This window comes from Cyclopterus lumpus, chromosome 8, assembly GCF_009769545.1.
Source record: "Cyclopterus lumpus isolate fCycLum1 chromosome 8, fCycLum1.pri, whole genome shotgun sequence".
Lineage (NCBI taxonomy): Eukaryota > Metazoa > Chordata > Actinopteri > Perciformes > Cyclopteridae > Cyclopterus > Cyclopterus lumpus.
In genome coordinates, this window is record NC_046973.1 from 12,915,448 (window position 1) to 12,943,014 (window position 27,567).

Genomic DNA, 27,567 nt, shown 5'->3' on the forward strand with positions numbered 1-27,567 from the left:
GACTGACATATTTCTACAGGATAGTGGAGTGAAAACTATGACCTGCCTGTTGCCACAACAGGAAAAGTGAGGGGGAGGATATATTTCCGCAGAAGATAGAAATTGTTAACATGTTAATGACGCTGAATAGAAAAGTCAGAGGGAAACCAGAGTGGGTGGGATTCATCCTCTGTCAACCATGAATACCTGAGCAAAATGTCATCCTTATTAAACAATAATCCAATAGCGCCATTTCTGGAGCACTTAAGCGTGCTTGGCTAAATATGTATATATATATATATATATATATATATATATATATATATATATATATATATACATACATACACAGTATATCCCCAGTACACTTTGATCTGTAGCAAGTATTTCTGGCATATGTTTCCACAGAATATTGTGTTGCTCCGAACACACAGCTGCTCTGCCTCTGCAGCACGGTGTAATCTGCCGACATGGCCACCACTCAAGTCACCGATACGTCTTCATTCACCGTCGGGTTGACGACCATAAACATGATTAATCTGTCGTGTTCTCTGCTCAACGGCGAGCCACCTCTCAGCAGGAATGCGGCGAAACACGGGGCTGGCTGGGGGGGGGGGGGGGGGGGCTGACATAAAAGACCCCCCTCAACCTGGTCAACTGAACCCTCTCCTCCTCCGCTCCAACCCTGAATGACTGAGCGCGTCTTGGATGTGAACATGCGGTAAAAAGCGGCAATTTCCCCCTTGATGGGTCACTCTGTTGCAATTACCCTGTAATATTTATCCAGACAAACAAAGGCGTTGTGCGCGCGGGGAGTGGCTGCGGGGATCCGATGGGTAGTAGGATGGAGAGAGATAGAGAGAGGATGCTGCAGGTATAGAGGAGGATGGATACGGAGAGGAGGGGGGGAGGAGGATGGGGGGGATCACAGTGCAATAAGAGCCCTCTCATTAGGGCCTGTCTTCATCACTGTGCAGCTCCTGTGAGACGTGGCAGATGAGAGGAGGGAACAGAAGGCAATGAGGAGAGAGGAGCTCAGATCAGGATCCTTATTGCTGTGGTGATCACTGTTTGTTATCCAGTGTGCACGTTTCACACCTGTGGTAAATGCAGATGAGTTACTCAGTTAGCGCCAGGGTCATGTAAGCCGGCGTGTGTGTGTGTGTGTGTGTTTCTGCATTTGTGTTTTTTCAAGAGAGGAAAAAGAAAGATAACAGTCACGTAGCGTGCATGTGAGAGAGAAAAGAGTGTGAGATGAACTGTGATAACAGCGCGTGTATGTGCGTGTGTGGTTTGTGTGTGTGTGTGTGTGTTGCACATGCGTGTGTATTTCTGGCGCATGGAGAGGAGCGCGCGCGCATGTGACCGGCGAGTGCGGACGCATTTAGAATGAACAAATAGATAAAGATGGAATTAAATAAATAAGTAACAATCGCAGCATTGCTCTCCAGTGCCTGGCAACCGGATCCCTCCGTTGCCTTGGAAACAGTTGCTACTGAATGTGAGGTGATTGGCAACCGTGACAACGAGGAGGGAATAACATTTGACCCCGCTTGTGCTGACGAGGGGGAGGCTAGTTTGTGGTGGTGGTGGTGGGAGGGGGGGGGGGGGGGGGGGGGAATATGGAGAGAATAGTAGATGCAGGATGATATCTGAGATAGATTTGTATGTGTCCTCTGAAGCTGATTCACTCTCCTTCCTTAAACACACAGCCTCACCCCCCCCCGCCCCCCCTCGGCTCACGCACACACCACACAGTCATTATCACCGATACTGTAGCACCATGTATTCAACACTGCGCTCTGAGCTTTAACATACCAGCGCTCGTGCCAACTCAATTCACACTCTGCCACCCACGACCACACAAACACACACATACACAACACACACACACACACACACACACTCACACAGTTCTCTTAAGGACCCAGCACATTACACACTAAATCTACACTTCCTCCGTCAAGTCAAGTCTGCACAGGGCGCATTTTGAAAATTGCACCAGAATGTGCTGCATGCAAGTGTGTGTGTGTTCGACACCATGCAAACACACACACACACACACACACACACACACACACACACACACGTATTAATCAGGGAGGCATTGTTTTCACTCCTCAAGCTACGCTATGTGAGACAGAATGCAGTGTGAAATTGCAGCCTGCTCCAGAGGAGAACCCCCCCCCCCACCACCCCCCTCCTATCTTCCTCCTCCTCCCCGTTTCCCATCCGATTGTGCACTCTCCCTTCCGCCTCTATCCAGCCCTCTCTCTCCACTCTTCCCCTCTCCTCTGCCTGGCTAAACTAATAAGGGGTGATTAATGGTCCACTAATTGCTGTAATCTCGGTTAATTAGAGTTGAGATTCTCAGCGGTTGGAGTGCTGAGGGAGAGATGCACATGGCTACTGATCAGGAAAGGCGCACAACTGGCAACAGTCCACAAAGGCAGGAGAAGGAGTAGTGCGGCGTGTACTTGTCTCACTCCAAGGCTCCTTATTACACTTCTAGGCACACACACGCACGCAGGCATGAACACACACACACACACAGGAGTGTTTCTGCAACAGTGAGCAGGCAGATGTCTCACATACTGTACTACGGTGCACTGCATCTTGTTTGGTTGTCATAGAAATCCTCTTCGTTCGCAATGAAGCCGATTACGTATAATTAAAATGAGTATTTCCTCTATTAAATCAAAAGATTTGTTTTCTTCTTTTGTTTTGTCATGAGAAAATGTCGACGCTCATCTGTCCGACCAACTGTCCAAAACCCACATCTATTCAGTTCAATCTGACAGAGGACGAAGAATAACAGCTACCAATATTCTCATTTCAGATGCTGAAAGCGGTGAATTGTTTTTGGGACATTTTGCTTTAAAATAATATGAATCTGTAATGAGAAAAATGATCCTCCCCCAAATTTCCCCAAAAATAATCAGACTGCCCTCCTTTCAGGACAAAGAAAAACATAACCGTGCCTCCTTTTCTGACCCCTAGCTCGCTCTAATAATGTCCATACTGTCCCTAACGTACATCGATATAGATGTACGCGTTTAAAGTGGGCGTTTTCTCTCATACATTTACATCCTTCTCAATCACAGATTGTAATGGTCCATCCCCTCATTTTCATTGATCCAGACACGTAGAAAGAAATCAATAACCTCTTCAGTTGCCATTTTTTTTACAAATGCACGCATTTTCTAAACGTATAAAAAGAATTCCAAAGTTAAACACTGATGGAAATATAAGAAAAACGTTCACTTTGTGTTAAATGTGTACGAGGTGATCCATTATAACGTTTCTGTGCGATCGTGCAGTTAAAACTTAAATTAAAATTTAAGGAGAATATTGGGAGTTTAAATGTAACGGCGACAATCTCTTGAATCTCATTTTCTCCTCAAATGTAATCTTTCTTTAAATGTGTGTTTGTATTTGGGAGAGCTTGAAGATCTTCCTTCTGGACTGTGACCCACATACTCTGTTCCCGGTGTGTCTTTCCAACTGAGAGGTGTGAAGACTGGAGCCTCAGCCCCGAGGACACGCATGTACCCAGTGTCACACGCACACACACACCACACATACATATATATACGGATTCTCACTTGTGCACAAACACGTATATGCGTACACGCTCTGATAAGCATTCCCAGTCTCTCTCTCTCACACACACAGAGATGTGGCAGTGTGGATGCACACGTATATCGCTGGTGTCTCGCCTCTTATCGGGGAGGTGGGCTCCAGGTAACCCGGAGTGACAGGTAAGTCTGCAGGATGTGTGAGGAGTGGGACAGCTGGACCGCCTCCCAGATGTGGCAGAATTCGTCAAGCGCGCACCCCCTAAACACGCACACACACACACACACACCAGATGTGGCAGCAGGAGTCACAACACAGGAGGCCCCAGCTGTTCACATGTCAAAAAAAAGAAGAATAAGAAGAAAACAACTATCACTTCTCGTCTGGTGGCGCTCGTCTAACCTCCCGGAGACGGGGGACAAGCGGGGTTGTATCCCACTGACAATAGTGTTGTCAGATATGGCGTGTGAATTCAGGCGCCATGTCTGCACATGTTCCACTCGCCAGGAGCTCTTCTCTCTGCGTTTTGTTAGTTGCTGCAGTAGTTAGTTGAGTTGCGTGGGCAGAATGGAATAGATAGCGCATGGCACCATACAAACTTATGGCACCCTGCACCCTCCCCCCCTCTCCGACGCCTCCACACACACACACACCCCACGCACAAACTGGGCCCTGGCATAGTTAGAGCCCAACTGCTTTACATTAGTACCATTAGTATTACGAAGCTGTGTTATACTCGGCCTCGCAAAGGAGACAGGCGGTGTCCAGTGGGATTTGGGAAGTTTTAAAAATCTCTCTCTCTCTTGCTCTCTCTCTCTACTTTTCTAAGAAACGCAGGGCCGTCGGGTGGAGGATGGCGCTGATGTAACAGTCATTGAGTGAAATAGAAAACTGATGCGCCACTCCTGGATGGACAGAAACAAGTGCACCATCTTGTGCCCACTGTCGGAATAACAACGACTTAGGATCAATTGGTGGTGGAACATTGCAGTCACTCTCTCCATCATCACAGTGTTCCCTTCACTTGTTCGTGTCCCACTGTCGTTCTTAGGGTCCAAAGGGGGAACATATATGTGTGTGTGTATATATATATATAATTCATACACTCTGTTGTCCACAGGTAACCAACTGCAACCAAGACACTTTGAAGTTAGCAGCGTTAGAAGTTAGTGATTTCTTCTTCTGATGCGCATATTGTTTGCATACGTTGCAAAATATTTTGTATTACCAAATTGTACCAACCTAATACTCTTATGTTATTTTTCATCTTTTTCCTGACTGAAGGGGAGGGCCCAAAGAGGTTCAGCCCAACCCCCCACAAATAGTTGTTGTACAGTCCCTTTTACAACAATGCTTTGAACAGCAATATTCAAGTTTATTTTTCATTTTTTTAAATACTATACTGTACATTTAAAATACCATACATGCAAAAAAACATTATAAAATAACCAGAGCTGGGACACGAGGTCCCCCACTGGGCATATCAATAGCTCCACTATATGTCCGATTCTAAAGCACTTCATATCACACGTGGTGGTTTAGCAGCATTTTTGAACCCTTAATTCCTTGAGCCGAAAGAAATCTATTAAGCCTAAACATCTGAAAGGATTTAACGTCATTTACATTTTTTTTTCAAAGCCGAGTAGTAAGGGACACATTATTATTGCTAGAATAATATCTGGGAGCGTGAGTTCTGCGGTTGAAATGCCTTGCTCTATATACATATATATATATAGATATATAGATATTTGATATACTGTATTTATAAACACCAACAAACCCTTCTTTTACTGCTAAAACACGACCGTGAAACTACATTTAAATTGCGCGTTTATTTGTTTGAATAATGGCTGTTTTTGTATCACTACCTGCTATAAAGTGCCAATTAGTCTCCTCCTGAGATAATTAAATATTCGGAGCCTTGGTAAGTTCAAACATTACTCATGGCGGCCCAAGGGAGGTTAATAATTACTGTAATTGACTAAAGACGGCAGCACAATGACTCATTCTGCCAAGCGTTTTCTTGGGACTGCAGCTAATGTTTTGTTTGATAATTGTTTGATAAAGGCCGCGTTCTACAAAGCGTTGGGGAAAAACGCAGCATTAACATATTAATACGGTGCATGAACATGACTTGGATTATACTGTCACACTGACGGAGATGCATATGTATTTCTGCGTGTGTGTGCATACTAGAATATATAAATCATCAGCACATCCACCTAAGAGTCCCACAAATAATAACACAGAACACATATTAGAGGTTCCTGCTGCATAAATACAAGCAACATTAAAATATTTAGGTGTCTGCTTTGGGCAGTTCACACAGTATTTCCTGTTCTCAAACATTCTGGTATGTCTTCTCTTTTCTTTCCTTTTTTACTGGAACATATGGTTCAGTATTTTCTCATTTTTCAGTATATCCTGTCAAATGCAGTTCTCAGTAAGCATTCATCACTTCTCTCTGATTTATGCGTGCTATTCAGATAATTTCATTATCCTCTGTGGCCTTCTCCCGGGGCCTGATTGTGTTTTATAGGTTATCTGAGAAAAGATCCAATCAAGGGCCCAAATGCCCGCGACCTCGGGGCAGAGCCTTGACCTTTCCTGAGCGTCTGGAGCTCCATCTCTTCCATTTCTACCGAGGCAAACAAAGCAAAGAAGATTTAACCACTGTTACATCTGCGACGGAATCAAAACTACCGTCCTTGTGATGGGAAACACGATAGCACGACGCCAAACTGCGGGGCGGGGGGGTACGACTACACACTCCTGTAAAGTTGCGTAACTGCACCTTCCCACGGTTGCGAACACTGTCCTGCTGATGAAAATCGAACACCTGGCAACTTCCTCACATTTTGCTATGATGACTCACACACACACACACACACACAATACTGAATAAGTGGAAGTAATACCAGCATTGCTGTCCTGGCTAGAAATCATGTAAATTCCCAAGAACCTTTCAATAGCTAGCTCATGAGTTCAGTCCCCTGAAGGCAACTCCCACCTAAACACATTAAAGACAGCCTGTAAAAATACAAAAATAGTCAAAAAATAGTAATAGAATAAACAAATACAAAGACCTTTAATTGTTTATTTCTGTCCAAAAGTAGTAAAATATGAATATACTGCTAGTTAAGGAGTACTGTAATCAGACCATAAAATATTCACCTTATATACAAGTTTATATCGTATAATGTAAATTAAAACCCTGCCTTTTGCCAACTGTTGTGTTATAAAATGATAACGGTCTCTTAACACATTTCATCAGCTAATTCAGCTAGTGTTAGCTCCATGTCCCCAGCTGACTGTAATATTTCCCGCTGACTCGTTGTAAAACAAGAAACCTGGAAACGTTTTTTCAATATTGCTTTCAAGCTAAAAGGCTAAGGGGCTAAGTGCTAAAGGCCAAGGGGATAAGAATTAAATGCCATGGGGCTAAGAGACTAAGTGCTAAGGACTAAAGGCCAAGGAGATAAGGATTAAATGCCAAGGGGCTAAGGGGATAAGGACTAAAGGCTAAGGGGATAAGGACTGAATGCCAATGGGCTAAGGACAAGGCCAAGGGGCTAAGGGGATAAGGTCTAAAGGCCAAGGGGCTAAGATCTAAATGCCAAGGGGCTAATGGGATAAGGATTAAAGGCCAAGGGGCTAAGGGGATAAGGACTAAAGGTCAAGGGGCTAATGGGATAAGGACTGAAGGCCAAGGGGCTAAGGGGATAAGGACTAAAGGCCAAGGGGCTAAGGACTGAAGGCCAAGGGGCTAAGGGAATAAGGACTAAAGGCCAAGGGGATAAGGACTAAAGGCCAAGGGGCTAATGGGATAAGGACTAAAGGCCAAGGGGCTAATGGGATAAGGACTAAAGGCCAAGGGGCTAAGGGGATAAGGACTGAAGGCCAAGGGGATAAGGACTAAAGGCCAAGGGCTAAGGGGATAAGGACTGAAGGCCAAGGGGCTAAGGGAATAAGGACTAAAGGCCAAGGGGCTAATGGGATAAGGACTAAAGGCCAAGGGGCTAAGGGGATAAGGACAAAAGGCCAAGGGGCTAAGGAGTAAAGACCAAAGGGATAAGAGGATAAGGGCTAAAGACAAGGGCTAAGGGGCAAAGTGTCAGGGCACAAAGGTCAGCATTCCTCCCCAATGCAACATGGAAATAAAGAAACAGCACAGTTATTGCAATGTAGAGTACAGCTAGTTGGCCTTACGCCGCGTTCACACCAAAACATCACAAGGCGAAGAGGACCGATGTGCTCGGGGAATACGTAACATTATCGGAGATGGCAAGTTTGGCCTCGCTTGCTGGAGTGAAGAAACTTCCCCAAATCTGGTAGAGCAGGACAGACGTGAGGCTGCACTCTGATTAGCATATATACTACTAGTCTAGTTAAGGAGTACTATAATTACACTATAACATATTTTAACCATAGATAAGGTTGTAAATCGTATAATGTAAACTAAAAACCCCCAAACTGACTTAAATTTAGTGCTACCTATTTATCTATAATTGCTTCATTAAATTAAGTGTCAATACTTGAAGTGCTTTCCTGTGTTATTTGTCAACTACTGTATTTCTCTAATATGTATTATAGGATGCCTACAGGTTGGAATCAACACCAGCCCGTCGGACAGGTTGTGGACTCCTCATTCAGGTTTTAGGAGACTTTCCTACTCAGGATGCTCGTACATACAATGCAGCATGGACAACGAAACACATTCTGAATTTATATTTATATTACAGTGAATAAAGCTTTTAGGGGGTTTGGTGGTCCTCCCTCAAGAACATTGAAGATTTCTGACTTAAAACTATCCAATTAAATCATTCATGGACCATTATTATTACAACACATGAAAGCTTTGAGACAAAACTTGCTATAGTTGAATACTTATCTTGTCATTCACACACATCACAGCCTTTTGTCCGAACATTTGATCCAGATTTGGAAAACTTTAAATAATGTGTCATTAAAAAAGGAAGAAAGGTTTACGACGAGGACAGGAACATTGTATTGAGGAAAACGAGTATAATGTAGTAGCGGCCCACTTTATGCCGTATAAAAACACATGTATATACCCTTCTGCTGGCATGTGCCACTTTGTCCTGGGCGACAGGCCAACAACCTTCCTCTTTCCAGCAATTGTTTTCAGGGTTGAAAGAAAAAGACACATCCACATTCACACAGCCTTCATTCTTTGTTTAAATTGAACCAACAGGGATGGCACTGCCCCAGAGGACTCAGCGGCCCTGCTGTGGCCTGCCCTTCGTCCTAACTTACAGAGCAGAGCGGCCCTCTAGCATGCAGTGAGATTAAGTAGCCCGCTGTATTAAATTACTCTCCTAATGGAATAAACTGCATTGTTGTTGTTTAATTATCATCATTACAGGTTAATTACAGTAAATCATTGGGACACGAAATCTCCATGCTTGAGAATGTAAATTAAGGATTTGTTTAGTGAGTCTGACCTCAATTAGTTAAATTCGCTGGGTAAGTAAAAACTTTTAAAATTCAGTTTTTTAAATGATTTAATAGAGAGACCTCCTGTTTTTGTTTGCAGATTATTCATTGTGGTTATAGTGCATTACCGCGACGTCCTGTCCTGAAACATTTGCTTCATTTTCACACAAACTGCCAGGAATGGAAAATGTAACATTCGTGTACTATGACAAACTCAGGAATAGTTTGACATTTTGGGAAAGACGTTTATTTGCTTTCTTTGTTTGAGAGTTAGCGAGAAGATTAATACCACTCTCATTTCTGTCGCAGCTGGTTAGCCTAGCTTAGCATAATGATGGGACATAGCTAACGTATCTAAATGTGGCTAGCTGCACCTCTAAAAATTGTGTGTGCCTTTGTTTAACCCGTACAAATCTAAAACTCAAGAAAGTTAGCATGACTTGACCGACAAATAGTCAAACAATATATAACCCCCACTGATTTTGGACACTGCAGGCTAGCTGCTTCCCACTGTTTCCAGTCTTTGTGCTATGCTAAGCTAACCAGTCTCTTGGCTTCAACTTCATATGAGAGCAGCAATCGATCTTCCCTTCTAACTTTTGGGAGGAAAGTCAATATTGCCAAAGTATCAAACTATTCCTTTTAACATGTTTTTTTTTTTTTAAAGGGCCAGTTCAAAGTTGCAAAAAAACCTTGCAAAAAGCCTAACCTATTTTTACAGAACAGATTCCAAAGACTTTACTTTATTTCCCACTGCCGCTCCTGTGACCGTCATCTGGTCTGCTGTATAGCAGCTGATGTTTGGTAAATCTGCGAGGCCTTTCGTTGTTGAAGAAGGGATTAGATGCATCCCGTCTCGACCCACTACTTTCAATGTGACGCAGATATCACCTACCCATCTCTCACACCCGCCGTCGGCCGATCACGACGGCAATTCTCATTCCCTCTCTGCTAGACTGGCGAGGAGATATGAAACACATTTGGATTTCTATCTCTCTCTCTTTAAGAGAATGAAACCAAACTCAGTGATTCATTTTCCATCATAAAACCAATATCTTTGCATCCTCATTCCTAATCAGATACTGCGTCTCTATCAACCTTTGCGCCCAGTGCCCGCTGAGCTCTTCTTGGTGCCACACCAATGTAAGCCCAAGGCTAAGCCACTAACTGGGGTGAAAAAATGAAAGAAAAAAAAGATTAATTTTTCTATGCGGGCCAGTTTGTGAGCATGAGAAAACAATTCCTCCTTCCCCTGGACGTGCGGTGGAACCAGAAGCTGGCAGTTCAGAAAAAAGAACAAAACCCCTCCAAAATAAAATATAACAACTTATTAGAAGGCTGTAAAGACCAGCAAGTCAACTTGTGTCAGTATTCTGCATTTTAATTCTCCAGGTTACTCCAGTGTTCACTTTTTCCCTGCAGGTGTGCCCCGTTTCCTCACACATTACCACATCTTATTGGTGACTGATGGTGTTCTCCGTGTCTGTGAAAAGGCCGGACCCAACTGCATCCATATCTACCTTTCAAGTCAAGACAAAGGATAATAACCTCCTCGGCTGTCAAGCTGTTATTCTCTTTGATCCCGTGTGCTCATCCTGTGTGCTGCATGGACGGGTTCTCTGTCTTTCAAAGGACCACGTCGCTGTATTTGTGAGAGGCCAAGTTGAAATGACTTATTTACTCTGTAACCAACGCCGCAAAACCCAAAAGTACTCGGTTTATGATGATACGAAGCAGACGAAAGCTGCAAATCCTCTCCCAAGAAAAGCTGGAAGCAGATAATGCGCAACATATTTATCTCAAATAATGAATCGATATTATATATTTGCCCATTATTTGCTTTGTTGTACTTTTTATTTATTTGCGTGCGCACAGACACACACAGTGTGTTTGAAGGTTTGAACATTGTTGTACAGGAGAGATTGGAAGCCATACCTTATTATTAGATATCAATAGACATTATTAAAAGAAAACGAAAAAATAAAAAGGATGTCATACTGTTCTTATATAACAATCTTAATAATAAAATTGTGTATTTTTGTATTTGTATTCTCTGGCAGCATTTTTTTTTTTTTAAACATTCATGTCAATTAAGCCACATTGTATTGAATTGCATGAAAAGATCAAAAACAAAGATTGCATAATTTATAATTTATAGAACCTGGAGATGGATCACATTATGTATTCTCATTTGTTTTCACTTTGCAGGCTGTTATTGGTTAGCGGTCATTGCATGCACGTGACTCCAACTTGAACTCTATCATCAATCACAGAGACCACAAGGCGTTACAATTGTGTGGTTGTATGATGATGATGATGACGATGATGATGCAGTTACAGTGCCAATTGATTTGAAAAAAAAAGAAGAAGGTTGGGCTGTGTTGCCACATTATGATTATATAACTTGATAAGAATGTAACTCACGCAGGTTTCCAGAGTCTATTTAAAGATTTTCATATCGTATGGGTGTAAATGGACACCACCGGATGCCTGGAAGAGTAGAAAGTGAATTAAAAGTCATTAGACACAGCCGCGTGATCTGCGTTATTAATCATAATGCCAAATCGTGATTTGCGGTATTATGTCTTAAAGTCTGCACTATCTACGACCGGTGCGTGTTATCATCATAAGGCCTTTGTTCCCCGTAGGTGTAGCCTCGGTTGGAGCGGAGAGGGGAGGAGGGTGCGCGAGGGGGTGGGTACATGTCGACGTCACCGGTCAGTCTTTACCGAGAACGCCAAAATAAAACGGTAAAAAAATAAATAATTAAAAACTTTTCTGTCGGACTCATAAACGGGAGACACATGGCAGTCGGGACACGGAGCTGCGAAGGGAAGCCGTCGTTTCTTCTCCGGGTTGTCGTGCTTGGTCGGCACGCGCCATTGTTCGCGTAGCGGTAGAGGCTTTTTTTTTTCTCTCTCTCTCTCTCTCTCTCTCTCTCTCTCTCCTTCCAGGGGTCGCGCGGAGCGAGAGCCAGCGGGCTGTGTCACTTTAGCCGACCTGCTAGCTAAACAAGTCGAGCCGTGAGAAAGTGGAGCAGACGGCGGCGGCTAACCGGGAGCGGACCCGCCGACATAGACCTATGCGACGGACAGCAGGTAACCGAGCCGTGCCTCCCCGCCTCGCTCCACAGAGAGCCGTGCTCGTTAGCCTCTCACACGAGTCCGACGTGTTTTTAGCCGCGACATATCTTGGGACGGGGCGACCGCTCTGCGCCCCCTCGTCCTCGGCAGACAGCATACGTAGCCTTCCCGTTTTAGCTTCCTTGTGCCCCCTGGATCTCAAGGGGGGTCGCGTCTTAACCCGCCGGGGCTCGACGTCTTGTTACAACCGGCTCGACATCGGGCCCCACTTGTATTTTTCATTTTTTTTAAAGCTGTGATTGGTAACGTGGCCGCTGCATATTGATACGCTATTGTGGAGAAAGAATAGGAGGAGGAGGAGGAGGAGGAGGAGGAAGGGGGCCCGGGGAGCGTCTACCTACTGTAAGGGTCTGCGTGCTAACCGCAAACATCTGCCCGGTTATGACGCGGCAATGACCGACCGTCGGTGTTTCTGTCACGACCCGATCGGGATGTGTGAGGCCGAGGTTTGCTGCCTCGAGAGCCGCTAACAGAGAGAGTCAAAGCCGTCGGTGTGGTGTAGCAAGGCGGTAGACAGGGGGGGTGGGAGGCGGTTTAGATTTCCTACAGGAAAGGTGGAGGGGGGCATTATTTATGTTTGGTCAATATGTCACGGGGGGGGGGGGGGGGGGCCCGGTTTGCTGACGGCGGCAAGATCGGCCCCGCGGAACAAGGTCAGGCGTAGGCGGCGGAGCGCCTCTCCCGTGCGAGGCTGTCCTCCGCAGTGAGGAGGCTCTCTGCACGCTCCTCCTCCCCCCCCATGGGGCAGTGTGAACCAGCCTGCCAGGTGAAGATTGGCACTGAATTATTCAGGCACATGCTGCAGACGATCAGCGTGGCCCAGGAAGGTGCATAGCTGGTGTTGGGGACAATAATGGGGACAATGAGAGAGGCTCTCAAGAGTCGTGTGGCTTCCCGGAGAGGCCGCCTCTGTTCAACGTTTTGTAGAGTGGGACACTGGAAAGCGTAATGATGTAGGTGCTTTGATTTGTGGGAAATCCGTCTAAAAATGTATCTATTTTTTTATGCTTTTTTACATTTTTTTTTTTAATGGTTTGTTTGGTTTTCTAAAGATCAAGCGGAAAATAGTTGTGAAGATTGCCTGTGGTGGCTCTGAGCGAAGATGTAATCTCCAATGGTAGTGTTTTGAATTGAGGGGATTCGCTCATGGCGCTTGTTTTTCTTCAACAGCTCATTGTTTTCTTCTGCTTTTGTGTCCTTGTGCGTTTTTGCTAAAATAGTCTGCACGCCATGTTTTCAGGTAGAAATGGGACATCATGTCATCCAATGTACTGTAAAGGAGCAGCCTTCACAAACACCTACAGTACATGAGGTTTCCACCTTTCTACGACTGGCAGTAATCTTTACCTCCCACACTCCTAATCGCCACCTCTCCTGCAATAAGTGGGTTTATAAACCCTTGCATAATTTCTGTAAGTTCACAATGTGAATGCATTCTTGAGGCCGGAGTCCAGACCAGCATGAGCCCAGTATGTCGTAACAAGAGAGGGGGTCACGATGACGACATGACGGCATTTCATTCAGCGTCCGCTGTGACCTTTTTTTAAGGTTTATGGACAAATTATGCCACCCTTGTGGTTATGACACTAAGCCAGGTGATGATTTTTGTCTGCTGCAAAAAAGTAAAAATGGAAATGAGGAAGAGGCGGTCACAAACTGCCAGCGATGACAGCAGGATTTCTAGTCCCCAGTCCAAGTTGAGGGCTCCATGTTGCTAGGACCAATGTACTTGGTCCTAATTTGGTCTATTTTAGGAATGAAGCGCGGGAGTTGTTGACCCCGGCGGTTCAGAACACGGTCCGAATTTATTTTGCTCTGGATCTCGAGCAACTCTGTAAAACCGTCACGTCTTCACCAGCACCCCTATTCACCGGCACCCCTATTCACCAGGATTGTATTCACAACTTCCTTTTTTGTCATTTAGCTGGGCCGGGAAAAAAAGGAAAAATTAGCGGCGCTATTTCAGGCCATCTCCACTGATCCTTTGTTGACCCAAGAAGGAGCGAGTAAACAGATCTCTTCAGTTAGCATGTGTTTACATACAGCTGCTCGCACGTCTACATCCTGTGTGTTGTCCTCATTAGTTCCAATATGTATCTTTTTGTTACTGGTCTGATACTTCCAAAACCACGAAATACTTCATACTTAAATCGGCATAATGGAAATAAACCAACTGTCTAGTGTGCAGATGATTTAAACAGAATAAAGGGCCTTCTTGAAGTAGAATAGAGCCTAAACGAGTTCCAACGCTTCTGATTTGAACCTGTTTCTCCATCTTGGCAATCCTCTTTTCTTTCCCCCCTGCTCAGGCTTTGTTTTCTTCAGCAGGCCTAAGCAACTCACTGTAATCCCCTTGCAAAATATGCATATAAATGGAGACCCTTTTAATCTGAAATGCTGTGCACTGTATTCACCCAATAATTTTTTTTTTGTTCTCCCTCCTGTTTTTTTGCCACTCTGTTATTTTTCCCTCTGCTGCCCTCAACTTCTCCCACCCTTCTATGAACTTACCCGCTTGTCTGAAGCTCTCATGTCACGTGCATTAGACAGCCCATGTCTTTGGCTTTTATATATAAATATATATCCCTTCCCCCCCTCCTTTTTTCTGTCTCTTTCCTTTTCTTCTTTTATTTGTGGACTGGATAAACCACACAGGGTGCCGCTTCACCCTCTCGCTCCCGCCGCCACCTCAGTTTTTCTCCTGGCACCGCCCAGGATGACTGACAGTCATCGATTGAACCTGTCCATGTATCACCCTCCCTGTCTCCTGCTCCCCGCCTCCCCCCCTCCCTTGCTCTCCTCCTCCTCTTCCTTGTGTTTTAGGTGAGTGATGGAGACGAGAGAGTTGACCGTGTTAGCTGGCAGCTTCGTGGGTTTCCAGCTTCTCTTCTCGGTGGTCAGCCCACGTCTCTCCATTGTCATCACACCGGGTTACGGACGGCTGCCCGCCACTAAGCTCACGGAGTGGAACTCCAGGTGTGCCACTATTTTTCTTCTTATTTATTATTTTCTACTTATTTTATCTGTTGAAATAACATGCAAGGCCAGCCGGGCTCTGAAGGAAACAAACTCCACCTACCAGCACCAGTCTGCTAACATAACGAGCCCCATCTTTATGTTGATTAAACGAGAGGGTACTTTCCAAAAGTGTAGAACAATAAATTAAAAAAAAAGAAGTATAATCTCGCACCAGCCGAGGCTTGTTGTGACGTTCAAACACACAATAGTAAACAGCAATTTAATTATATCCCACGGAAAGATGGGAACGTTTTTAACAGACAACATGGGGATCTTGTGAGTTTTAAGGATTTCACGCTGGATGTCAATGTTTTTAAAGCGAATACTTTTTCTTACGATGTCAGAATATACAAAAAGTAACACTCCTGTATTGGATCTGACAGACTTTAGGGGAGACAATACACATTATCTTTTTGCCGTTTCTAGTTTCTTTTTGACAAGCACACTTATACAAAAACGTGTCGTTGTGTAACGTTCCAACGTCGTGACCTCCCGACAAAGCTGACTCGTGTTGAGCAAACGCTGGTGTTTTTATTTTTCTTGGGGGGGGGGGGGGATGCAGCTCCGTTTGGGGGGGGAGGGGGGGCGGCCCCTGATGTGCCTCTGGCCGCGACTCATCGCCATTCCATGCAACTGCAGTTGTGATGTAGACCGCAGTGGTTTTAGGTTTCAAGCTTGAAGCTTCAGGGGTGAAGTTCAGAGGACAATCATTCTTAGTTGCATAACTCCCTCCCCCCCCTTCACTCTTTTTATCTCTTTTGCATCCTGCCAGTTACTCACAAATAGGCATTCATTTATGTGGCTAGAATTTGCATTCGCCTTTCTGTCCTCATGTGAAAAGTGCAGGGTGTATTCACCAATGAACAGTCCAAAACAACCGAGGCAAAGGCCAGGCACTGATGCCCCACGTCAGAGTATCCTGCTGTTGCATAACAGCCAGCTCTCAGTTTGTCAGCGTGTTGTTTATGTAACCACGACTTAAGTGCAAGGAGAAGAGAGGGAGGGAGCTGGGCCAGCTCTCTGGTATTGAAGCGCAGCGGCTCAATCGAGGAGACTGCTGGTGATATCTGTGTCTTTTCGCTTTTCTTTTCAATGAAGCGTTTCTTCACAGTCCAAATTGGAAACTCCTCACTGCAAATGCTAGAGATCGCCTGCGAGAGATTCGCGTCAAGTCCCTCACAGACTGCTTTGCCAAGTTCCTCCACTGGTGTTCCATTTTTAGACACTTCACTGTGTTCAGCGGTAATAATAATCTCGTCCAGTCGCGGTGGCCCATCTGCAGAGCCAGCCTTTTGGCGGGGGCCTCGGGCCAGCAGCTGCGGCCCTCCGTTGACGGGGACTGCTGTTCCACCTCGGGGCTGCGTGACGACAGTGGGGGTGGGGACTGTGGTCGGGGCCATCGGACCTGAAGTATCTCTTAGTCCAACAGATAGCCAACAGATACTCCAAAGGTCAGGGGGCGATACTGTATCAGGCCTGATAAAGAAGAAGTAACCGCCCCGTGGACTCTGGGACTCTTATAGGATAACGGAGATGTAATCAAATGCATACTGTATGCAAGCACTGGAGACATAATCCGCCTCTGATCGACGCTCTGGGTTCGATCCTTGGTCTGGGCAGGGCCTTTTCTTGGTTGCGTAAAAAAACAATCTCAAAACAATGATGCAGATCATAAAATCTGATTTCCATACGGGATCAGTTGAGGCTGGATGGAGTATTCAATGGAACTAATGATCCAATGTGGCAAATCCCCCCACCCCCTAACGGGAACAGCCAAAAATAATACTAAGAAAAAAACGACTAATTTCGTCCGTCATCATGTTTACCACTTTGTTCTTCTTTGTGTGTGCGTCCCCAGGTTGGTGTCGACTGTGCACGCTCTGATTGTGGGGTTGTTCTGTCTGTACATCCTGTGGTTCGATGACGTCGTCAACGCCGATCCCGTCTGGTAAGAGGAACAGCAAGCAGGGCACCAGCCTCGTCTGGTTTTGACATCACCAATGAAGTATTAATTCATTTTGTTTAGTGGTAGCCACTGATGGCAACGAAAGGCCAAGAATTGGTTTCTTAAAACGGTTGTCACGGGCAACCCGGCAACGCTTACTGTTCAGCCCTGAAATGTTTAATTCATAAATAAAATGTCCAACGACACTATAATGTAATGAAATAAAGTTCTGCAGCACTCGCATGGAGAGGGGAAAAAAAGGCAAGACCACCAACACATTATGCCGTGTCATTTTGGCAGACGTCGATCTAATGTGTCAATGGAGTCTCCTGAGAGCTGTGGATTCAGTGAATTTAGCCTTTGATTGTTCCCTTTACTGTCTTCTCTCAGTCTTTTTCTCTCTGCTACTGCCGACTGCTTTATTTGCATCAATGACTTCCGAAAAAGAGAAATGGTAACCCCCCCCCCCCACCCACCCAATTATCTCTCTCCTCTCCAATATCTCAATCTTAATTTTTTAAGATTTTTTTTAAAGAAAAGTTAAAAAGCATTTCTCCTTAGCTCTCCGTCTCTCACCACATTATATTCTTACAACACTCTTTCTCTCTTTTCCTTTTCCCCTCTGTTTCGCTTCCTCTGGCTCTTGAGCAGACTCGACAAGAATCCCTCCTTGTTATAGCAAACAGCAGCCTAGTGCTCTAACCCCCTCCGCTCTCTTCATATGGACACCCCTCCTCTCCCCAGTTTGCCATGACCATGCGTATCCCCCCCTCTCTTCTCTTGCTACACTTCCTCTCGACTCCTAGCCTGATCCCCAGCAGTATCACTCATGCCTCACAAGCTTCTCTTGTTGCCAGCAGAGTGGCGCAAGCAATAATTCTCCCGTCAATCTGATTTGGATTACAGGATAATTAAGACCCGTCACAAGGCGTCATTGTTCTCACCCGGCTGCTCTGCTCTGGTAGGACCAGAGCCTGACTGCAAAGAAAACCAACATGACAAGAACCCTGCATTGTTATTATAACTCACTCAGGTTAACGAGTCTGCCCCGCCCTCTGATTGGTTTATCTGGACCCGACACCAACGAGCGCACAGCCATCTGAGCAGAACGAGAGTTCAAAGAGTTTTAGGGTCGCCCTGACTTGAAGTCGAGCTGGTTTATATAATATAGATATATATCTATATAATATTTAACCTCCAATATTCCAGCATGTTTTCATCCCGCTCCTGGATTAGGGTTAGAAGACATTGCGCCGCACGCAGCAAACGTTTTTCATTTGATCTTTTTCTTCTTATGTTGTGTTATGATTCATGCCACCTGTTCTTTAATGGCTGTGAGTCTGTGATCATTGGCATGGAAGTGTGACCCAAAAGCAAAAAGACAACACAAGAAGTGAGCACATGGAGACCAAACTAATTGGGTTTCTTCCGACCGTGGTCGTAGCAGCAGCAGCACCAGTGAGCATCTGCGAGCCGTCATTGGTCACCGACGCTCCAAATGGTCTGCTGGTGTGGACGCGTCTCACAGTCCGGAGACTTTTACCCTGTATTTCTTGTCACGGTTGTCAACTTTTGGTCTCAGACAGCCCCCCCCCCCCCCCCCCCCCCCTAAAAAAAAAAAAGCCCACAGCCATAACTGAGATGTGAGGCCGTTAAGGAACAGAGTACAGGACGTTACAGGTGACACTCCACTGAACAACCGGTGTACAGACTGAGGCGCAGCTGTTGCAGGGTCAGCATTTCCCGAGAGCCTACTTATTGAATTACTTCCGCGTTGATTAAAAAAAAAAATCATGCTTATAGAAAAAATGAAGTAAATTAACACATCAAACTGATACGTTACACTATTTTGCAGATTAAGGCTTTATAATTCTTACATGCTTTTTTTTCCTTCTTATTGTCCCCCTGCAGAGAAAAGTCGTGCCCACTTTAAGGTTCTGGTTGCGGTAGACCAGCGACTCCCGGTGGAGTCTGGTGTCTTTTGAAGAGAGCGTAGAGAACGGCTTCAACCAAATGTCCTGAATAGAGCGGGACACCTAGACTGATATTGATTGTCTGATTGGCCGCCATGCTGCTTCTCCAAACTGGGGATGTGAGACACCCATGTACTGGAGATGGAGAAGTACCTCATACACAAAAAATGTGAACCGAATGCGTGAATGCGACATGTTCATATTATTATTTTAGTAATATTAATACTTATTTTATTTATGTAGCACCTTTCAACCTTGAGTAAAACCACGTCGAAATATTTACCAACAAAAAAATACAATCTGAAACCCCAGCCTCCCCCATACAACATACATCCCATTTAAAACCGGTAAAATGCCAGTGAAAGAATACAGCTGGCTCTCTCTCTTTATCTCTCTCTTTCTACCTATGGCTCTCTGCCAAACACCAGCCAGTCAACCACACGGTGAGAGGTGGATTTACTGTCCACCTAATTAACTGAAGCTGGCTGATGTGATCATCACAAGGCCTTTGGACTCTGATAGGTGGAGAGAGGGAAAATGGGTTATCCAATCATATATTTGCCCGTTGCATTTCAAGTACAGAGGTAAAGTGATACAACTGATCTGTTAATGGCAGGGAAAGATACGATATTACTTTATTCATCCCCAGGGGGAAATTTCTTGAAGCAGCAGCAAACATGTACACAATAAAATAGCAGGGCAGGACATATTACATTTAAGAATTTTAATAATAAAGGAAATGAAAGTGTATTCAGTGTATCTAAAGTATGAAGTGAAAGCAGTGCATGGTTTATTGATGTTCAATTTGAGGAGGATCTGGCCAGAGGTGATTTATTATAAAGTCTAATAGAAGTTGGCAGGAATGTTCTCCTGTATCTGTCCTTGTGACAGCGGAGCTGAAGCAGTCTGGTGGAGAACGTGCTCCGCTGTCCCTGCAGTAGGTGGAGAGGGTGGTCCAGGTTATCCAACATGGACAATCATTTCTTCAGTGTCCTCCTCTCCACCACCTGTTCTGGAAAGTCCAGTTTGCAACCAATGATGGAGCCGGCCTTCCTCACCAGTTTAGTGAGTCGTTTATGCATGTTTGTGGGCATCCTGTTGCACACATTCGCCATGCGCTACATTGTGACTGAGGGCGGGATCGGATGTCTGTCGGGGCAGAGGCGCCTCCTCCATTGTCGTCTCGAACAGATATTGTTTGCGCTGATTGTTTTAAAGATCTGCTTGACTCGTTATGTACACGCCACATACGAAGCCTTCAATCCAATCCGGACCTCACCGTGTATCACAGTAAGCTGTCAGCCCCCCGAGTGAGCGCTCTGCTGGCGGTGCAGTCACATGAAGCCGCTTGCAAAGCTGCACCGTGTTCCCCTCGCAGATTATCGATCAGAGGCAGCACGCTACTCCCATACTTTTCTGGGAATAGCGACTCCCCCGTCCTCTCGCCTCTGTTTGTTTGAACGCACCTTTTTCACATCGTGTTCTCTGCCTCTCCACAGGGGTGACCCCAGTCTCGTCAAACTAAACGTGGCCATAACCTGTGGTTACCTCCTTTACGGTGAGCTATTTCTGTTTGTTCTCCTGTTGATCATTTCTCCTTGTGTGCAGTCTGTGTGTGTGTGTGTGTGTGTGTGTGTGTGTGTGTGTGTGTGTCTGTTTGTGTGTGTGTGTCTGTGTTGTTAAGCTGCAAAAGAACGGGACTTTAAACTGGCTTTAGATTGAAGTTGTGCATTGATCTAAAAAGCGCCTTTTTAGGTTGATGACCACTTTAGATGTATTTTGTATGCCTTCTTCTTTGTCTACAATCTGCACTACCATGTGACCTTTTCAAAGAAAAACACCCATTGATGCGTCCAAAGGAGCGATACCTGGGGCGTGTTTTGCCTCCCGCTGTATGCTTTACTTCCGACTGGGAATTTTTTTTTTTTTATAGAAGGTGAAGGTCACGTTCACCGTCCCGGTCTTGAATGCGTCCCACGTTGCTCCGCTCCTGCCCCCCTCATGTGCTTTTGGTGCTTTTTCACGGCGTGACCATAACCGTTGTGACCGGCATGTCTCTCTGTCCTCCAGACCTCGTGCTGCTGGCCTGTAACTGGAGCACTATGGGGGACGGCTTTTTTGTCTGTCACCACTTGGCGGCGCTCTATGCATATGGATACGTGCTGGTGAGTCATCGCTCCTCCAGGGGGTCCCAGAGAGTTTACACACCTGGTTATTCTTATATAGTGATGCATTTGTCTCTCTTTGCTCTGCAGACGCGAGGCGTGCTTCCCTACTTCGCCAATTTCCGCCTCATTTCAGAGTTGTCCACGCCGTTTGTGAACCAAAGGTGAGTCTGAATAATCCCCCCCCCCCCACACACCTCCTGTTTTTAGTTTTACTAAGCGACATATGATCATTTCTAACCATCGCCTTCTCCCTCCAGGTGGTTCTTCGAGTCGTTAAAGTACCCGCGCTCGCACCGCCTGGTGGTGCTCAACGGCGTCGCCATGGCAGCGGCGTTCTTCCTGGTGCGCACCGCCGTCATGCCGTCGTACTGGTTCAGCGTCTTCGCCACCTTTGGCACCGAGGCGTTCGATAGGCTGGGCCTGGGCGCCCAGGTGGCCTGGATCTCCTCCTGCATCGCCCTGGACATCTTGAACACTATCTGGATGTACAAGATCGCCCGCGGCTGCTACAAGGTGCTGACTGGGCGAGGCGGGCGAAAGCCCAAGGACACCGTGGAGATGGAGGCCTCGTCGGAGGGGAAGCGCGTCAACAACCACGCGGACTAAAGAGAGAGACGATGGGATGCGTGGACACAGACATGAGTGGGTGGGGTGAGGCTGGACATCCAGGAACCCTTGCAGCCTCTCTCTCTCTCTCTCTCGCTCTGTCGCTCTAGCCTCAGCGTTCCTCCCACCCACACTCTCCAATCCACCAATCTCAGCCCTTGATTCTCCTTGTCGCCGGCTAGTGGACCGGGCTGACAGGTCCTGATCCCCGACACGAGACAGAGACCGCCCCCGGACTCCCTCCCAGCGTCGGCCTTTTTGCGGCCTCCGTGTCAGCTTGCCAGGTGACAGCTCGCCGGTCGCAGGCGACGAGGTAGAGCTCGCAAGCACCTTTTTTTTTTTTTTTTAACACCACCCCCACCGTTTTATCTCACCGGTCCTCTCTTCTCATGCTTCGACTTCAGCCAAAGCTCGTTCCTCTGAAGTGTCTGCGGAAGACAGGAAAAGCAATAAAATGCGGAGGAAATGAGCTTGCAAAAGTCAAAGGGGGGGTGGGGCAATTTCAGAAGAAGACCACCTCCCGCTCTGCCCACTGCTCCCGAAAGGCCGGAGGCTCCTCCCGTCCCGCCTGCGGGGCATCTTCCCTTCATCCGATCCATACGGCGTGTTGTGAATCTACAGGGCTCTTGTCTTTAAAAATCATCAGACCTCACAAGAAAGAAAAAAAAAAAGGAAAAAAAAGAGACAGAAACACCATAATGCCTCTTCTACAGTATCACCTGCTGTGGCCTCCGTGTAACAAGTGGCGCATGCCTATATCACCAGCCATGCCCCTCGAAAACCCCTCACAATCTGGATTTATATATATATAAAAATACTCCAACATCCTCAGCTCCTCACAGGACAATTTTGCCTTTTCAGTATTCATCGTGTCGGCATCACTGCAGTGAATTCACATTGCATCCATGGCAACCCTCCGCCTGTCTGGAACAGGGCTCCAGTGTTTTTTATGTTCTACCTCTCCCCCGCCTTACAGAGATCTGTCAATCAACTTTTTGTTGTTTTCTTTCTACTGTAAAGAGTGTTTTTATTTAGTTTTCTGTAACTTTTAAGACGTTAACTGTTGTGATGTCACTGATTCAGAGGGACGTCTTCCTCCCTCCTTCGCTCCTTTCTTTTTTTCACCTGCTTGGCTGATGCTCTGGAACACGGGGTGTTTCTCACCCCTAGAGGCTTTTACACTTCCTCTTATCTCCTTTTGTTCTCAGTGATTATGAGACTCTAATTTAGGAAAGAAAGAAAGGGGAGGTGGGGGGGTACAGTTTACAAACTATTCACTGTATCTAACGCCCTTCTAAAACACTTGCATGGTGCTTTTCTTTTTCCTTTTTTTCCCCTTTGCAAATGTCAGCAGGAGGAATACTAGCAATATGACATTTTTCTAGTATCGAATTCATTAATTGGGACATACCAATCCGTGACAGTCGAGCGCAATGGGGTAATCTGCATGTCTTTGTTTTGTTTCTTTACTGTATAAACTGTAAATCATCACTACACAGCATGGTAAGATTGACATATTTCTGAGAAGCCTTAGCGAATAGTCAAGATAGATGAGTAACATCTAAATATTAATTAATCTAATTCTTAAACGGGGTGGGGGGATGTTTGTCTTCCAGAACTGTTGGTGCATTTGCCCCTCGGAGCGCTCTGCATGCATGCGTGTTGTTTTTGATTCCTTTCTCCCCTCCCTGCCTGTACAGTATCTACACATGTCGGGCGCCTCCCGCACGCCGCGCGGCTCGACACGAATCATTACCACGTTCTCCGCACGCCACTCGGGTTCTAATGAATTCGCGAGCTCTCGGCGGACGCTCGCGCCGACGTCGACGACACAGCTGATGTCGCGACGGACAGAGATACAAGAGGATGTTTCAGGTACACGCACAATGTGCTGGCACGTGTGTACTCCTGTTTTTCCATTTCTTTACTTAAAGGTGCGCTCCACTGATTTTTCCTCCTCAACGTTGGGGGAATTGCGATCGACTGTTTTTTTAACTATGATAATTGACACATGGTAGCCAAGTTTCCGTCCAAATGCAGTGCGAAAATGTTTTCGCGCCAATTGTCTGCAAGAACATGCGAATGAATGCGTGTGAAAATCGGGAGACGCCGCAGAAGAACGGGCTGCGGCAATGTGGCGTGATCTTATTTATCTTTTTAAAGAGTGCCGGAGCAAAATGAAGTTTTGTTCCATGTATGGATTTAAGGAAGGTTACAGTCTCCTCATCGCTTCACTTTGTCACACATGTCCACCAAAGCCGAATGTAAAAACCTTTTTTTTTTTAGTTGTTTTCGTTTCTTCAGATGGATTGAAAAACACTTTTTTTTCATGCTCTCTACAACCTACATTACCCACAATGCAACCCCACCGCTGGAAGAGGCTAACGTAGCGCTGAGGCCCCCCCCCCCACACACACGCACACACATTATCGATGTGTCAAATCGGTGGAGTTCCCCTTAAGTCTTTGTATCTGTAGCCGGATCGATGGTAGTCTGAGAACTACAAAGCACACTTCCTGTGGAGCAATGACTCGGCGATCTCCTGTATTTCTGTCTGTCATCGCAGGGGGCGGGGCTACAGTATCTCGTGCCTTTCCTTTGACCCAACACGGTGGACGCGATGCAGTTTGGATCCGCATGACTTTCTAATGTAATATCCTGTGATGTGTCCCACATGTATACTCTTTGTATATATTTTTATAATCTGCCTGCACAACGATTAATCCGGCCAAGTATTATAGTCCAAAACTGAGCCCTCTCTCGGGGAGTTTTGGGCGGGGGGCACGTTTTTTTTTAGTGGCATTAAGATGGGCCCGCAGTGCCCGAGGCGATTAGTTTTTGGGAGAATATACAGGTAGTCGAACGGGGAAAGGCAAGCATCTCTCAACGTGTGTTCGTTCCTAAACTCAAAAGCTGTGAATAGTTGTAGAAAACAAACACTGGTCACGTGACTCTGATTTGTGGGAGGTTTCTTCCTGCGGCAGCATCCTGCTCACTGGACCCAGGGCTCGTGCACAAAGCTTAAAGAAAACCAAACTGCGTACGTTAAACATTTGCGGTGTACGCCGTCCCCGGGCGGCCGCGGACTGAACACACCGAGAGTTGGTTTTTTTTGTATTTGTCAGGGTTTTCTACGGAGTTAATCTCAAGACCCCGATGCGTGTGCTGTATCTCGCGCCCTGGGGACGCTCGGATGAATCCACAGAACGAGTTGATGACGAGGCTGCTATTGTAAGACCGTGATCTGTATCAGGTTAGAACAACCACATTGCCTTTGTTTCTTTGGGGAGGCCAACGTTCATTATGTATTATAATGAATATATTTAAATATATATACATATATTATAATGGTATATACACATCTGTATATATCCGTGATCAAGTATTGAAACCATGATGCACACTGTACTAATTAAAACTTCCGTTCTGGCCATGTTTTGTTTCCCGTTTGGATGGCGGGGCGTCTCTCTTCTCTCTTAGGTACATTATAACAGAGCTGCATCAGAATCTGGTACTTAAATAATGTACATACACTCTGTCGGTCTTCTCAAGGTCACACAAGGTACTTTGGTAACCTTTCTTTTTGCCCCCCGTTTCTGTCTTTTCAATGTCACGTTTGATCCGAGGCGTCCGATGAACAATGACGGGTTGCATTTCAGTGCCATCGACTATTGACGGCATTTGCGTGATTATTATGAATGACTGGAAGAATTGCAGACAAACTGATGGCAAATACCTTCTCTTTTTTTTTCGCCACCCCCTCCCACACTACCCATTCTGTCTGTTTTTATTTGGTCTTTTTTAATGCAATTTCTTGTTATGATCCGTCTTTTTTTCTGGAGATTTTAAATGTGAAACGGCTTACACACACGTAGGCCTTTTGTTTGGTCTGAGCATTACCTTGTGACTCGGATCGTTGTCGTCCACATTGACCACCACTAATGATCATGTAATTGTAGTGCTGAAAGCTGAGACTTACTTGAAAGTGTTGCTCTTCAATAAAGTTGAAGGCAAGAGGAAAAAAGGTTGACTCGACTTTCATTTTGACTTAACTAATGTTTAACCACTTCCTTTTTTATTTATTTTTTGCCTATTTACTTTTTATTCCAACTGATCAGATTCTTCGCTTCGTAGAGCGATGATGTCATCATGGGAATAGCTGTCCTGTGTTCGGTGTAAATCCTCCCGACAGCTGAGCCGGTCCAGTCATCCGTCGGCTGGTGGTACGACTCTTCTGCGATAGGCCGGGCCAAGACCCGCTACTGAGAGCTGGCAACACTGCGCCATGTTGCTCTTTTCTTTTAAGTTGTTTGTGTGAGATATTTAACACAAAAAGGGAAAAGGTCAAGCACAGGCATGAGACATTCAAAACGAGATGAAAGGGTGAAACGAGAGGATTAGAAGGAGCGTGAAAAGGGAGAGATTTGGAGATGTGTGTGTGTGTGTGTGTGTGTGTGTGTGTGTGTGTGTGTGTGTGTGTGTGTGTGTGTGTGGGGGGGGGAGTTCAGAGACCGTGCCTGAGGAGCTTTACCAAACATGGTCACATAACAGGAGACTCAATGAAACTGTTCCTCCTGCACATATTCTCGGTGTGGGCTCGCGGTTGTACTTCACTCACCCAGAGAGGGGGAGGGGCGTGCACATCATCACCTGCGTAGATACAGAACACACACCTGCGGGTTACAGAAACACACACCGGCTGTCATCGACCTTCCCCTCCGCTGTGTTGGAGACGCTTTAACTTGGTGAACTCGCATCCCTGGATGTCGAGTCTCTCCTCCAATGTCCCCGCTTTTAGTTTGTGCCGTGTGAGTTGTAGTTATGTTTTTAAAAAAAGATTAGATTTTTAGGGATATTCCTATTTCAGGAGGTATTTCTACTGAAGACTGTTCCCAGACTTGGGGAAACAAAAACATACCAAAAAAAATCAACATACCAGACTTTTGGAGAGGCTTTAAACGGAGCCAATTTTACAAGGTGCTTAAAGCCTCGGCCAGAGTCGATTGTAACGGACTTCAAACCAGTTTGTTAACGAGCAGCACCAAACTGGGACCAGCTTCCTCGGCCAAAGATGTCACGAGGCGGTCCTCGTAAAGCCCCTCGGCCCTGTGAGTGAGGGCCGAGGGGCTTTACGACTCCACAGAGTGGAGGGATGAGTGACATGTTCTCCAGCTAGCCCTGACTAGAAGAGGCCAAATTGGTTAAAAGGTTTTTGTTTTAGTGGAAGTGCTGACTGAAGCTCGAGGACTGAAAGGAGTCGAACCGTCAGTCCACGCATCGGCCATGAATTGAGCAGGAAGTGTTGGCTGTGGAAGTCCTGTGTTGAAGTGGAAGCCGCGTGTGAGTTTTGGGAGCCAGAAGAGTTGAGGAAGAATGATCTTGTTCAACCTTTTGGGTAAAAAGAAGTCATTGAAGTGTGAGCACTGAAGGAAGTGGAAATAGCAGCGGACGAGAATTGTGTTTGAACAAAAGGGGTTTGTTGAAGTTTAATTCCAGCCAACCTTTTGTTGAGCGGAGAAGGCCTGAGACCGTGTCCCACATATGACCGTGGTGAGAGAATGAGAGGCGAAAGCAGTGAAAGAGTTGGAAGATTAGTGCCGTTTTAAAAGTCAGTCGACATGAACGCGCCGAAGCGTGAGGACCGGGCATGTCGGTTTGAGAAGGAAGTAGTTGGAGTGAGTCGGAGTCGTTGAGACGTG

At 45.8% G+C, this 27,567-nt stretch overlaps 1 protein-coding gene across 1 annotated transcript; it reads left to right on the plus strand.

Annotated features, from left to right (window-relative positions):
- The first annotated feature begins 11,685 nt into the window (after nucleotides 1-11,685).
- On the plus strand, nucleotides 11,686-25,885 carry tlcd4b (TLC domain containing 4b). Its single transcript, XM_034539421.1, has 7 exons — nucleotides 11,686-12,113; nucleotides 14,982-15,134; nucleotides 17,035-17,124; nucleotides 20,594-20,652; nucleotides 21,165-21,259; nucleotides 21,350-21,423; nucleotides 21,520-25,885. Exons 2-7 carry the CDS (start codon nucleotides 14,989-14,991, stop codon nucleotides 21,866-21,868), a joined length of 813 nt encoding a protein of 270 aa, XP_034395312.1. The 5' UTR covers nucleotides 11,686-12,113; nucleotides 14,982-14,988; the 3' UTR covers nucleotides 21,869-25,885.
- Nucleotides 25,886-27,567: the final 1,682 nt, after the last annotated feature.